This window comes from Sciurus vulgaris, assembly GCF_902686455.1.
Source record: "Sciurus vulgaris genome assembly, chromosome: 2".
Taxonomy (NCBI): Eukaryota; Metazoa; Chordata; class Mammalia; order Rodentia; family Sciuridae; genus Sciurus; species Sciurus vulgaris.
In genome coordinates this window covers 179,300,360-179,314,330 of record NC_136462.1, presented here as the reverse complement: position 1 = coordinate 179,314,330, position 13,971 = coordinate 179,300,360, and the positions used below count along the sequence as shown (strand labels likewise).

At 64.4% G+C, this 13,971-nt stretch overlaps 1 protein-coding gene across 3 annotated transcripts in view; it reads left to right on the top strand.

Moving 5' to 3' along the window:
* Positions 1-1,487: 1,487 nt before the first annotated feature.
* Positions 1,488-13,971, top strand: part of NOL4L (nucleolar protein 4 like) — a 384,060-nt gene continuing 371,576 nt past the window's right edge. For 2 of the 3 annotated variants that reach the window (XR_013761981.1, XM_079128163.1), the window contains exon 1: positions 2,260-3,058. Coding sequence is in view for 2 of the 3 variants with exons in the window: in XM_079128163.1 (XP_078984289.1) it covers positions 2,738-3,058 (321 nt within the window). In the remaining variant the exon portion in view is untranslated. Of the gene's footprint in view, positions 3,059-13,971 lie in introns of all 3 variants that reach the window. The other variant, XM_079128164.1, reaches the window with a different exon arrangement.

The following is a 13,971-nucleotide window of genomic DNA, read 5'->3' as shown; positions in this document are numbered from 1 at the left end:
GGAGCCAAAGCATATCCCCAGCAGCTGCTTCAGGGTGGCTGCCCACAGATATATGAGTGAAATGCAAGAAAGTATCGAGATGGCTCTTCTTCCTCCCTCTGCAGCCCCGTGAAGGAGAAAATGGCATTTGCTGGGTGTCTGATACATGCCAGCCACTCCCACAAATATTACCCTCTTGAATCGTTCTGGTTATGACATCTGTCTCTTCTATAGGTGATGAAGTTGGTGTCTGGCGACCTTACTGAGTTCACCCAGCAAAAGGTGGACAGTAGGATTCATTCATTCGGGAAGCAGCCATGTAGGACCTGCGAGCTTGAGGGACGCTGTGGCCAACAGCAGTCAGGATTCAATTCCGGTCTGTTCACTTCTTCTCACTGTACAGCCTGTTCCTTCTGCCTTGCCGGAACTCAGCCCAAGATGGACAACCAGGTTCTTAGGTTCTGAGAGGCAGTCAAAGACCCACACTGGATGGAGAGTGAGGGTCTGGCTGAGTGCTTACTGAAGTGGGTCTTGGAACTGGGCAGCAACCAGGGGTCAAAAGGGGACCCTACCTCCTAGGCGACAGGGTGCCCTTGCTGACAGAGATCATTGTCATTCCTGGGCTGCCGCACCTTTGTTTTGGAGAAAGGAATCAGCTGGAGGGGTACTGTCAAGGAACACATTGGAAAAGTGGGGGCATGGGCTTCCAAATCATACAGAAGCCCCTGTGTCCCCCAGACTAGTGGTCTTTAGGTAATACAATGCCCTCTCCGAGCCACGGTGGTCATCTCTTTAAAGGGGACATCCAGCATGGATCCAAAAAGAGATCTTGGGAAAATAAAAAGGAAAAATGACTGTGGAGTTGTCGGTGTATATAAAGTAACATGGAAATGTAAATTATCTAAAAATAATCTCTTATGTGAAAATGCAGGGAAAGGTTGGGACTTGGAAGACCTCTTAGGTTCTTCCAGCATTTATTGGCACCTACTGTGTGCCAGGCCCTAGCCTGGAAATACAGGGCTGAGTCAGATATGGGCCCTGAGCATCTGGGGCTCCCTGTCTTCCCTGGGGAGCTAGCCAGGCACATGCAATGTGGGGCTCCCTCCCAGCAGGGTGCCAGGGGAAGACTTGGTGTGACATGGTAGCAGGTGCCAGACAGAGCTGAGCTGAAACCCACTCCTCCTTCCTCATGACCTTGAGCAAGTCAGTCCAAGCCCCCGTCCTTCCTCTCTAAAATGGGCTTGTCTCCTCTGTCTCTCAGTTGCCAGGGCATGGCACACTGTACCCCCAAGGACTTTGGGGTGGGGGGGCCAGTAGTTCCACTGGCCGAAATCTGGGGCACAGCTCTTGAGTGGTGACTTGCCTTCAAGAATGGCCTCCGAACATGGACAGACCCCAGGGGACAACGGGGAGAGAAGCTTTTGCAAAGATTCTTCGTGAACTGTTAAGAAAGGAGGGCAGAAACCCCGGGGAATTGGCCCATGCCTTTATTTATGTTGGTAATTTCACTAAGAGGGAGAGGGCCAGCTCTACCGTGTTCAGATCCGCTCAGGTAGGAGGGACATGTGAGGCCACCTGAGTTTATGCAGAAAGAGATTCTAGGCCAAGGTGCACCCAGGAAGGCAGGGTGTCCCAGGACGGGTTTGTGGGTATGACCAGGGCCTTGGGAATCATGGTGGCGCTACCCCAGAGCAGTGGGACCCACAGAAGCCAGGCCGGCCAAACTTTGGGGAATTCGGGGTGAGGCGAAAGGAGAGGAAGTTTGGGGGGGCCCAAGAGTGGCGGTTTGGGATTCCCCAGGGAACACTGCTCTTCTGGCACTGGCTGACAGGAGAGGGATCAGGCCGGTTTCGGGAAGGAGGGAGAGGGACGCAGGGGAGCTTGTTCTATACTGCCCCAGCTGGGCTAAATCCGGTAGGGCGACCCCGGGAGACCCGGACGCTGGTGGCTGGGCCAAGGTCGGTGCCCTACTCCCCGCTGGACCGCTGGGTCCGGGCGGAGCGCGGCCTGCGAGGCTCCGGGTCGGGCTGGCCAGATGGAACGCGGTCCCTGGGCTGGGCACTGCGCGCCCGCGGCTGCTGCCCTCCCGGCGGCTGCGGGCGCTGCGGCCCCCGCGCCCCCAGGGGCCGGGCCGGGCGGGGGCTGGGCCCGGCGCGCGGGCGCGGGCGGGAGGGGGGGCGGGCGGCGGCGAAGGCTGCGCCGCTCTAACAGGTGGGATCCCGCGGCGTGGTGGAGGCGGGCGCGGGAGGAGGAGGAGGAGGAGGAGGAGGAGGAGGAGGAGGAAGAGCAGCGGCAGCGGGAGCCTGAGCAGGAGCAGGATGAGCCGCGCAAGCTGACAGCCACCGCTGCCGCCCGCGCCCAGGCTCGGTCTCGCTCCCCGCGCCCGGGGCCGCTCCCCGCCTCCCGCCTCCCCCGGCCGCCCGCGGGGCGGCCCGCCCCCTCTGCACCTCCGGGCCCGGAGCTGCCTCCATCGCTCCTGCATCCCGGCCGGGGGGAGGAGGAGGCGGAGCAGGAGGCGAGCCGGAGCCGCCGCCGCCAACGCCGCCGCCGCCGCCGCCGCCCGAGCAGGACAGAGCGCGCCGCAGCCCCGCGCGTCCGGCCGCCGCCCGCGCCCATCAAGCAGCCGCGCCGGAGCCACACCGCGGGACAGCCCCGGCCGCGGCGCGCCCTAGCCCGGCCCGGCCCAGCCCAACCCAGTCCCAGCCCCGGGCGGCCCGGTGGCCGGCCCGCCCCCGAGGGCGCCGGGCGCGGCGGGAGGATGCCGAAGCCGACGCTGCTGCTGCGCGGGGGCTGGGAGCGCGAGCGCAGCCCCGGAGACTCGGAGCTGGGCCGCCAGTTCCGGGACTGGTGCCTGCGCACCTACGGCGACTCGGCCAAAACCAAGACGGTGACACGCAGCAAATACCAGCGGATCGCCGAGGTCCTGCAGGGCGGCGGCGGGACCGGCGCAGGCAGCGGCCCCGCGGCGGGCGAGAAAGGCAAGTTCCAGTTCTGGGTGCGCTCCAAGGGCTTCCGCCTGGGCAGCGGCCGGGAACCCAAGATGGGCCAAGTGGTGTATGTGCCGGTCAAGACGGGCTCGGTGAGTGCGCGCGCGGCGGCCGCGGGCCGGTCCCGCCGCGGGGCTCGGGGCGGGCGGGGGCGGGGTGGGGGTGTGGATGTGTGTCCGAACGTGTGTTCCCGGGGCTGTCCGTGTGTCTGGCCCACCCGAGGCGCACGCGTCCCTGCTCAGCGGCTCTGCCTGGCCCGCGCTCCGGGTTTGGGGCGACCCTGCCCCCCTCTGCGGCCGCTGCCCGGGCCGTGGCCGTGCCGGGCGGGCTGTCCCGGGCTGCTCACCCCAGCGTGTTCCGTCCTCCCGTCCCCTCCCCCCGCCAGCAGGCGGCTGCTCCGAAGCCCGAGCCTCCCCCCCGCCCGCCCCGGGGCTGCCTGTCCCGGGCGCCTCGCGCTCCCGCCCCCGGGCCGGCTGGGCGGCGTGTGTGTGTGTGTGGAGGGTGGTGCCGCGGGGGTGGGGAGGCAGGGGCAGCCGCGGGACGGGGAGTCCGCTGGGCCTCCCAGCGCCCGGGGAGGGGGCCAGCCCGGGCACTGTCGCCCCGACCCCACCCGGCGCTGGCCCGGGGAGGGGCGGCCCGAGCCGCAGCCTGGCGCAGGAGCAGCCTCCCGCGGGTGGGTGGGGCGCCCCTCCGCCCCCCGGGCCCCTCGCGCCCCCTCCCTGGGACGGGGGCGGCCTGACCTATCCATCCCCTCCCCTCCCCCGTCCCCGGGGCCGGCCCGGTCCGGGCGGGGTGGCGTGGGGGAGGGGGCGGGGAACCGCAGCCGCCGAAAGGGAGGAGGCCGGCGGCCGGGCGGGGGCGTCCCCTCCGGCCCGGGGGCGCCCTGGAGAGGGCGTGCGGCGCGGGCCCCGCGGCTCCCCCGCCGGGACCTCATTGTTCTGCAGAGGGTGGGGGCTGGGGGGGCGGCCGCTCCCCGGGCGCTGCTGAGCTTTGAACTTTCCGTCGCCGAGACCCTCCAGGAGTGCGTTCCGCCCCCGGCCCGGCCCGGCCCGGCCGGGCTCGCCTCCCTCCCTGCCCCCTCCCTCCCGGCCTCGCCCGGCCGGAGCGCGAGAGCGGGGCCGCCCCGCGCCGGCCTCCCTCCCTCCCTCGCTCCCCCGCTCCCCCCTCCGCGCTCCTCCCCCGTCCGGCCCGCCCGCCCCGCGCTCAGCCCCGTCCCCGGCCGGAGCGGGCTCTTCACACACAATTGATTCGGTCGTTACGAAAAGTGCACTTGTCCCCTCCCCCTCCCCCTCCGGCGGCCGCCCGGCCCGGCCCGCGGGGTGAGAGGGCCGCGAGGGAGGGAGGGAGGCGGCAGCCGGGGAGCAGATCCGGAGGCGCCTCCCCCCGCGCCCAGGGGACGGGGCTGCAGGCCGCGGGGAGTGGGGAGCCGCGAGCGCGGAGGGCGGGCGGCCCATCTGCGAGGAGCGCTGATAACCGCGCCGCTGCCGCTGCGGCCGCCAGCAGCCCATCTGCGCCGCTGCCGCCTCCGGCCGGACGGGGAACAGGGGGCAGGGCCCAGGGGCGCGCCCCGGCCGCGTTCCCGGAGGGGCGGCTGGGGCAGTGTCCCACGGGCGCGAGGCCGAAAGCGGGACTCTCCCCCATGCCCAGGGAGTCTGGGGCATTGTCCCCTCCTCCGATGGAGTCAAGGACCCCTCCCCCAGCCCAAATCAGTGCCCACTTTCTCATCCGGGGAGGTGGGTCATTGCCTCCCCCAGCCGAGGTCAGCCCTCACCACCCTGCCAGTCTGGTACCCTCCTCGGCTCTCCCCATCCCGAGGCAGTGCCCCCTGCCTGAAGGTGGCGTGTTCCAGGTCAGTGGCCCACCAGGTGGCCGGGTCCAGGCCCTCTACCCTAGGCAGTGCCCTCTGCCTTCAGGGCTTCCCAGGCCAGTGCCCCGCCCACCCCTCAACCTGTTTATCCCTCCAGGAGGAGCTGAGGCTCGACCCAGCCTCCTTCTCAGCCTGGGGCAGGAGCCCCCAGTCGCCCACTCCTGGAGTAGGGTGGGGACCCCACACCTGGCAGCTGGCTCCTGAGCTCCTCAACCCATCCCTTAGGGAGTAGGTATGGCGAGGCAGTCTGTGCTTCGCCTGTCCACACAGCTGGCAAGGCAGAGCGCCACCTCTCTCCACCTAGCCAGCCACATGCTGAAACTGGGTCCCTAAGCCTGGGCTCTGGGCTCCAGGCTCCCCTGCCCAGCTGGTAGCTTCAGATCTTCCTGAGGCCCATGCTGACCCGCCCAGCCTGCCTCTGGCAGCCGGGGCCTGGCAAGCCTCTGATGGCTCTCAGTCCAATAATAAGCCCTCCCCAAGGGACCACCTGCCTAGGAGGCGGAGGAAGGGGACCCAGGCCTCCCAGCCCAGGCTGCTGGGAGGGACAAACACAACAGACTTGCCCTCCTGTGACAGCCTGCCCCTCGAGCTCCCCCGCTGGCCCACCTGGCCTGCTGTCCCCAGAGAGCCTGTTAGTTACCTGCTACTTGCCCAGCCAACCGGAGCCAGCCCCAAGAGATGGCGGAGCCCTGCCGCCCCCATCCCCAAGTCTCTTCCCGGGGCTCGGTTATTCTTTTTATATTTCCATTTTCCTTTTCACTGACCCGAGAGGAACAAATCCTGCTGGGAATTCTGGGGCAGTCATGGCCTCTTCCTGGGAGGGACTGAATGGGACCTTCTCTGAAAGGTGCAAAGGACATTCCCTACCTTCCCTGGCCTGCGAGCGTGCGCACACACACACACCACACGCACACAAGCGCACAATTAAAGTTGTCATTGCCTCTGATGTCAGTTGGGAGAGATCCTGTAGTTTTGTCCTGGGTGGATTTTTGTGAAGGTCATTGGGCCATAAACCTTTGTGCAAGACATTTGCTTGTCGCCTACAGGCCTTGTGGTGGGCACTGGGCAACTGGGCTGGGTGTGACTCAGTGCCTCTTCCTAGGACACCCAGCTGGAGGGAGAGGCGGTCCTGGCTGAAGATGTGATAAGGAAGCCCTGGAGAGAGGGCAGGCAGGCGGGAAAATGTCGGGGAAGAGGGGCTGTGGGAGTTGGGCCATCCAGCTGCCCTGCTCCTGGCCTCAGTCCCAAGGGTGGCCATGGTGTGTCATCTCTTTTCCTTGTTGCTCTCTGGCTGCCCCCACGCCGGGCCCCCTTTCCTCCCCCAGAGCCATATGCGGTGCTGTGGTTGAGGCCCTTCCCTAGTCCCGGCCGGCTGCGGGTCGATGATCTGACACCACTTGTCCTGTCCCATCTGGCCCTGAGCTTTTCTGGGTGTGTGTGACAAAGGCTTAATCTGTCCGGACGGGCCCTGGGTGGAGAGGAGGGCGCAGGGAATTACAGTCCGCAGGGCCTCCTGCAGCTGGGGCCCATGGGGGTGGGGCGGGGCCGTCCAGGTCGGGGAGAAGCCAGGTGTGGGGGGTGGCAAGTTGGTCTTCAGTTTGCAGGTTGTCACAGGAAGTCGAAGGTGGAGGCCAAAGACGTTGGCGAGGCGGGCGGAGTCCTCCACGGCGCTCATGGGGATAAGATCTTTTTATGACAAGAGCCAGTGGGGCCTCCTGGCTGGGCAAAGCCTGTTTAGGATTTATTGTTTCTTGTGTTTGGCCTGTTCCGGCCACCATGGGCTGCCAAGCAGAGGAAGCAGACCCTTAGAGGAGAGACCCTCCAGTTCCATTCCAATGTCACCCACAAAGCGAACCAGTTCTTTCCTTTTTCCTGGACTCTCAGAGTGGGCTGGGACCTTGGACCCAGAGCTGTCAATTCCCAGGACCAGAGCCCCGAGGTTCTTTGGAGAGCTGTTTGGAGCCCAACTGTACCATCTTCCAGATGGGAAAACTGAGGCCTTGAGAGAGGGAGAGAGAGTAGGTCTCTGTGTTCCACTGTGGGGGCCTGTCACACGCCAGGAGACCCACCATTAAAGCCCCATTCCTCAAGGGGAACCTCTGTGATTGGCCGGCTCTGCTCTCAACCCCAGGCCTCTGCAAGCTGGACCCCAGGTGTTCCACTGGCCAAATTGACTAATGGTGGTCTTTTCCCAGTTTGCAGACAGCGCTCATTTAGTGGAAAGCGTTTTCACAGTCTTAAGTCTTCCCCCCAGAGCCTCCGTGTAAACCTTTGGCACCTGCGGCCGCTGGTCTGGGCAGCAAGGGCCTGACTTAGCGCTGTCATGTACGCTGCGACCTTCAGCTGAATACCTTAGTGTTTCCTGGTTTTCTCCAAATCATCACCACAGAGACCATCTCTGAGTCACCTACTGTGGTGCCTGTCACTGTGCTGAGGAGCTGCTGTGCACTAGCTGTGACAATCTCACAGCCACCCTGCAGTCAGCTCTGGGACAATTGCCATCTGTCAGTTGAGTAAACTGAGGCTAGGGGAGGGTAAGACACCCTCTGGGTCACACAACAGACAGGGCTGTCCCTGAGCCCGGGAACCTCCTTGGATGTATCTCCCTTCTGACCTAGAGGTGTCTTGCCACCCGGTCCAATTTGCAAGTGTACCTCCTTCACAACAGACTTTCAGTCCTTTACACTTAAGTCTGAATTAGTCAGGAAGAATCCCTCTGGTCAAGATGTCCGTGACCACAGGCTGTTACCTGGGGCTCCATAGGATGGGATGGGGTAAGGAGGAGGGACTGCTTTCCTCAGTTCCAAAGAACTTTGCAGAAAAGGTAGACAGGGATGTTGGCAGAGGCTCCATTTGGCTCTCTCATGAGTGGAAGAGCAGGCCTTGCTGTTGCTGAAGCCTGTGTAATTTGGGTGATGGGATCCTGGGGGTCTGGGGAGGCTACATTTTGGAACCCAGGCATGCTCTGGGTTCAGGCTTGGCCTTCCCGGCCCCCTCTGGCTCTGGGTGACTGCCGGGGCTGGGGCAGGGTGACAACCCCGCACTGTTCTTCCTCGGCTGGGAACATGTGAAAATCCCCTCCTTTGTGGCCCCTACAGCCCGTCTTCCTGTTCCTGGGTGTCGAGGAAGCCGGGAGGTCCCTCCGGGACCCTGAAAAGGCTCCTGGAGGCCTGGGGCAGCGCGGACCCGGGGCTGTCCAGGGACAGAGGACGAGGTCCTCAGGCAAAGCTGGGCTTCTCCCAGGTTGTGCTATTGGTGGAGCGCTGTGCACTGGCACAGGTGCCCAGGGGCAGACACGCGTGTGCGTGTGCGCGGAGGCAGAGGAACGGCGGCGTGGGCGTGAGCGAGCCTTCGCCTGGCCACCGGCAGGCTGGGAACCTCCGGGCCGCGCGCCGGGCAGGGTGTGTGGCAGGTGGAGGGGACCTGCGCTGGCTGGGGCGTGTCTGGGTCGGCAGATGTGGGAGCACCTGGCTGTGGGTGTGACCGTGTGCACACATGTGCGAAGCCCTGCTGGAAACGCCCTGGGAGGCTGGCGGAGGGTGCTGACGGGGCGACCGTCATCGTGGCCGGGTCAGCCGAGCCAGCTGTCCTGGCCTTCCCGAGGGAGGGATGGGCAGTGCGGGGTGCCCCGGCCTCGTGACAGCGGCCCCGGCATCTGCTGATCCAGGCCCCCCCAGCTCATGACCTTTGCTGTGGTGGTAGAACAAAGCCCAAAGCCACGTCCCCTGGGGGCGGGGAGGATGGGTCATTCTGGGAGAAGAGCCTCTGAACTTGAAGGGAAGGGAGGGGATTCTCAGGGTCCGGCCCTGTGGCGTGACCCTGGGCAAGGAGCCAGCCTGGCTTCTCCGAGGCTCGGTTTCCTCATCTGGAAAAGGGGCTCCCGAGGCCCATTTCTTGGCAAACTGCAAAGGCTCTGCTGTCATTGGAGGATGTCGGTGGAACAACGCGTTCAAGGTCACCCTGCCAACTCACGTCGAAGCCAGGCCTGGCCCCCGAGCCCCAGATCCCGCCAAGGAGCCGAGGGAGGCTGGGTGACCGCCTGCTGTGCCTCATTACAAGGTCGCTCTTCCAGGTAGAGGGGCTACGAAGGGCTTGGGCTTCGGAGCCCCAGGGTTGTGGGTTCAAATCCCAACCCTGTGTCCTTTTATCAATTTGGCCTTGATTTTCTCATCTATAAAATGGAGCTGATGATCATATTTTTTTCATAAGACGAGTGAGAAAGTCAGTGTTTGAATACGGGCAGAGACCTCCGACCGAGCCAGATTTAGGAACTGTGAGCTGCCTGGGATCTGGCTGTGCCTCAGTTTCCTCATGTGGAAAACGGGGATGGTGACGGAGGGTGTCTGGGTACGAAGTGGGACAGTGGGGATAAAGCACCCAGCCAAGTTCAAGGTGCACAGTAGGCGGCAGCAGCGATGGTTCCCTAGGGATTTGGGGTCTTCCCGTAACACCTGGCAGTGAACCGGACGGGTCACTTCGCTCTGAGCTCCTCCCTGGTGCCAGGAAGCGTGCTGGGCAGCCGAGGGCTCAGCGAGACACCTGCCGGGTGGAATCAGCCTCTCACCCGCAGGCCCCACCCCCGCCCGCCCACGGCAGGGTCCCGGTGATGCGGGGTGGGACACGCCTCCCCGGCGGGGTCCCCGCCCTTCCAGGTCCTGCCGCCTGGCTTTCCCTGGATCCTGCCAGGTAGAGGAGGACCGGGGAGGCCAGGGAACCTCCTCACGGCGCGAGCAGCGGGGCGTGGAGGCCAGGGTTCTGTCTGGGGCCCCCTGGAGGGCCTCTGGGTAGTGGCAGCACGGTGGCCCAGCCTCCCCATGCTCAGCAGAGAGCCCGCCTGCAGCCCTGCCCCCCATCTCCCCGCAGCCGCAGGCCGGCCTGGCCTGGGCGGTGGCAGGGGCGGGAGGCCGGGCCCACTCCTCTCCTCTCCTCCCCGCAGCCTTCAGTCCTCCGCTACCCGCCCTGGAGCTCCTCTGCTGCAGGTGGGGAAACCGAGGCAGGGCCGGCGCCCGATGCCCAGGCTGCAGAGCCGGGTGGGAGCCCGATGCCGGGGGCAGAGCCCAGACCTTGCAGCTGTCCCTCATTTGCCACTTGCCCTGTGCCCTGGCCCTGAGCAGAGTCCCCTCTGACTCCTTTCCTTGCCTCCTCCCCTCCCCCACCCCGCCCATAGCAGATCCTGTTGGTTCCACCTTCCAGTTCATCTGGAGCTTCCCAGGGCTGCTGACTCCCTGCCCTGCACGCCCTGCGGCGGCTTCAGCCTCCCACTGGGCCCCTGTCCACGCTGGCCCTTAGTTCCTTCTTCAGTCCAGCAGCAGGAGGAGACTTTGCAAAAAGCAAATTATACTGTCCCCCTCCTCTGCTCAGAACTGGCCAAGGCCCCCACTCACTCAAGGCAAGAGGCACAGGTTCCCCAGGGCCTGTGCACTGTCCTCCCTCCCTCCACTCTCCCTTCACTCGTTTGGCCTCACCCGTGCTGACCTTTTTCTATTCTGTAAATACACCAAACCCACTCCTGCCCCAGGACCCTTGCACTGGCTCCTTCCCAGCCTGCATCACTCTGTCAGGATCTCTGCGTGTCTGGCCTCCTTCCCTCTTGAAGCCTTTGCTCAAACATCACCTCCTCAGAGAGGCCTCCCTGCTCACCAGTCAGGACCACCTTGGGCCCCATCTTTTTCTGCTTGATTTTTTTCTCTGTCACCCTTATCAGCTCCTGACAGATATCTGTTTGAATAGCTTGGGTTACAGACCTGTCTTCCCCAAGGCCGTGGGTTCGCCAGAACTCAGGTCTGTTTATTCCCTGTTGTAGCCCAAGGGCCCAGAATCGCCCGCCCTGAACAGCTCCCCCTGTAAGTGGGTGTAGCAGGTGCCTTAGAGCTGGTCGGCAGTCCTCAGGGAGGACCCGAACCTGACCTTGAGGGCCTGAGCTCCCTCGGGTGGGCATGGAGGTGAGGGCCGGTGGACGAGCCGCAGCCGGAAGGGCCCTGGGCTGGCCTTCCAGGAGAAGCGTGTCTGCAGACCGTTCCCTGCAGGGGCCTGAGGGGTGAGCCTGTGGGATTGGTTGGGGCCTGATGGAAAAGAAGTGTCTGGAAAACCACCAGAGGGGCTGGTGTGTCCCCATCGCGGAGAGCAGGGAGCACTGTGGGCCTCAGAGAGGAGGCTGGCGTTGGGCTTCAGAGGGAAACCAGGGTGCTGTCGCCAGAGGGGACGGATCTGGAGAAGGAGAACCAGGGGCCAGGAAGCACCCCGGGGAAAGGGGGGAAGCAGGCGCAGGCTGGTCTCCTCGCGGGACAAGAGGCGGAGCAGCTGGGACTGGGTGACATGGGAGGTAAGGGCCAGGGAGGTCTGAGGGCCACAGTGGACCCTGGAACTCTGAGCTGGAAGACGGGATGTAGGGAGCAGGAGATGCAGGCTCATGGCAGATGTGGACCAAAGCTCAGGGGCGGGATCTGGCAGGTAGAATCCAAGAGGTGTCCCCAAGGCCAGTGGTGGTGGCAGTGGGAGGCCCGGAGGAGAACCTGGCGACTCAGCCTCAGGGGGGCCAGCTTGGGAGTCACCAGGTGCAGGGGCCCCCTTTCCAGCCTTCCCGCCTGCTGGGACCCCCACAGGCTCCGGGAGGCCTCTGCTCGGAGGGATGACTCATCGTTTTCGTGGCGTCCCTGGGCCGAGGGACGCTGAGGCCAGGCCCTGCCTGGATGCTGGTGGGCAGGGCTCTCGGGCCTCGGGCCCTGTCTCAGGACAGACTGGGGGTGATTGAGAGTCCCAGCTACGATCTTGCACGGTGCTGCCGCGCCCTGAGAGGCAGTTATGACCCCATTCTACAGGTTAGCAAACCAAGGCGAAGCCTCTGCTGGGCACCCAGCCAGGGAGCCACTTGGAGCTACTGTTTCTTCTTCGGAAATCTGGATCTGACGATCGTCCCTCCCTTACAGGGTTGATGGGAAAACTGAAGGAGAGAATACTGTGGAATGATTATAGTGGGACCGCCATTCTCATAGGAGTCTGGAGAGGGGTCTGCCTGGGCAGCAGGGGCCCTGGACTGGACAGAGCCACCGCAGGGAGGACCGGAGGGCTACAGGGCCAGACAGACCTGCATTTAGAGCCCAGCTCTGCCACTGGCTGTGTGGTTCTGGGCAAATGGCTTGGGTGCTCTGATCCTTTGACCCCTTCCATACATAGGGTGATGAAACCTGCACCCCAGGGGATAGTTGGGAAGGTGGCATAAAGCTCCGTCTACCAGGCTGGCCACAGGATAGGGGCTGCTGCTCCATCTTGGGGTATCTTAGAGGACCCCCACCTCCCTGCTGCCAAGATCCCAAAGCCAGACAGCTGTCAGCCTCCTCTGAGGCCCTTTGTGGGGTGACAAGAAAGCCTGGGCCAGGGGGACGGGGGACTCTGGGGAGAGTCGGCTCAGAGCTTGGGTGGGAGCTCCACGGGGAATGGAGACCCTCCAGGGCTCCGGGGGCCGGGCGGCACCGGCTGAGGCCCCGCAGGTCCGCAGAGGCAGGGAGTGTGGCAGCTGGGACAGTCCAGGCTGTGCGGCTTGCTGCTGTGTGACCTTGGGCAGCGACTGCCCCTCTCTGGGCCCTCAGTTGCATCCCCCTGAGGTACTGTGGGCTCTCAGGGAGCGTCTCCCTCGAGCCCTGGGTAGAAGGGAGCTTCCATCGGATTCTGATTCCCAGCCCGAGGCTGCCTGGGTGAGCCGGGGAGCCTGGAGCTGAGCGCGGTGCCTCCTAGGGAGCGACTGAGCCAGTCTCCTGTCCTGCAGAGTGGGCCCAGCACTGTCCCCGCCCTGGGGTGGCAGGACAGAGGGAGACTCCACACCAAGGACTCGCCCAGGACCCGTGTGGTCCGGCCCTCAGACCCCAGGGCACAGGTCTGGGCGGGGACTGGAAGCGAAGGGTTGCAGGGGGCGGTCCTGCTGGCCAGTCGGGAGCTGGCCTTAGGAGGGCATCAGGGTCTGCTCCCCGGGGTCAGCGTGCCATTCAGGTCCTGGTCACCCCCAGCCGTGCATCTCAAGCCGCATCTCAGCTCTCCGACCTCCATTTCTACCTCTGTGAAATGGAGACGTGTGCTCACTGGCCTCTTAGGGTCAGCCGGGGATCTTTTGGGCATGTGAAGGAAAGACAAGGACAAGCGTGGCGTCCTGTGAACCGGCAGGCCTGTGCTGACACTTCAGAGCAGGACTCCCTGCGCTTGTCCTCCTCACCTTGTCGGTGAAGATCCTGAAGCTCAGAGAGGTTAAGTCACATGCCCAAGGTCACACAGCTGGTAAGAGGCTGAGCAGGGGCTGGACTTGTGCAGTGGTCCTGTGTCCTCAGCTCCCTAAATCATCAGGCTTAGTTGGGGGTCCTCTGTGGTGACACGGGCTCAGGTGGTGGCTCTTGCCAGGATGTGGAGGGCAGTGTGAGTCGTGTGGCAGAGTGAGCTGACCTGGGGACAGGCCACGTAGGCGCGCACAGGAGCTGCTGGTGGGGGTGACCCGCGGGAGGCCCTGAGGCGGGAGGAGCCGGGTGCCAGCCTCCCTGAGAGCGGCCTCCTCTGCTCTGGGTGGGTGGGACGGCCTCTCCACAGCCAGAGCAGGTCCCCAGAGGCTGGGAGGGGCTGGGAGGGCCCTTGTGAGGAGTGAGGCGGGAACTAGGGCGCAGAGGAAGAGAGGAGGGGTGTCAGGGAGGGGGCTGCTAGTCCCCATGCCCACAGGGGTCCAGGGCCTGATATGTCTCCTGGGTCTCCTTGGCCTAGAGCCAGACTGCTTGGTTTAGATCCTGAATCCACCTGCTGTGTGACTCCAGCAGCTTGCTTGACTTCTCTGTGCTTTCGTTTCTGCGTCTGAAAAGTGGGCGTCATTAGAGGGCCTGTTTCTCTGAGGGCTCTAGTGAGAACTGAGGGCTTCGGGGCCGCCAGGCCCCGGCCGAGGTGGGCGCGGTGAGCCTCGTGGTCCCCAGCCGCTGCTGCCCGGTCTGGCGGTGCGCACCTGGCCACACACACTGCACGTGGGTTTTAAGTGCCCAACTCCCGGTTTTCATGGCTTCTGCCTATTCGGGAATGAGGCAGGGTGAGCGGCCACCCTGAGGTCAACCCTGTGACCCAGGTCTGGACACAGGCTCTGCCTGGAGGACTTGCTGCGCTGGCCGGGCCCAAGAA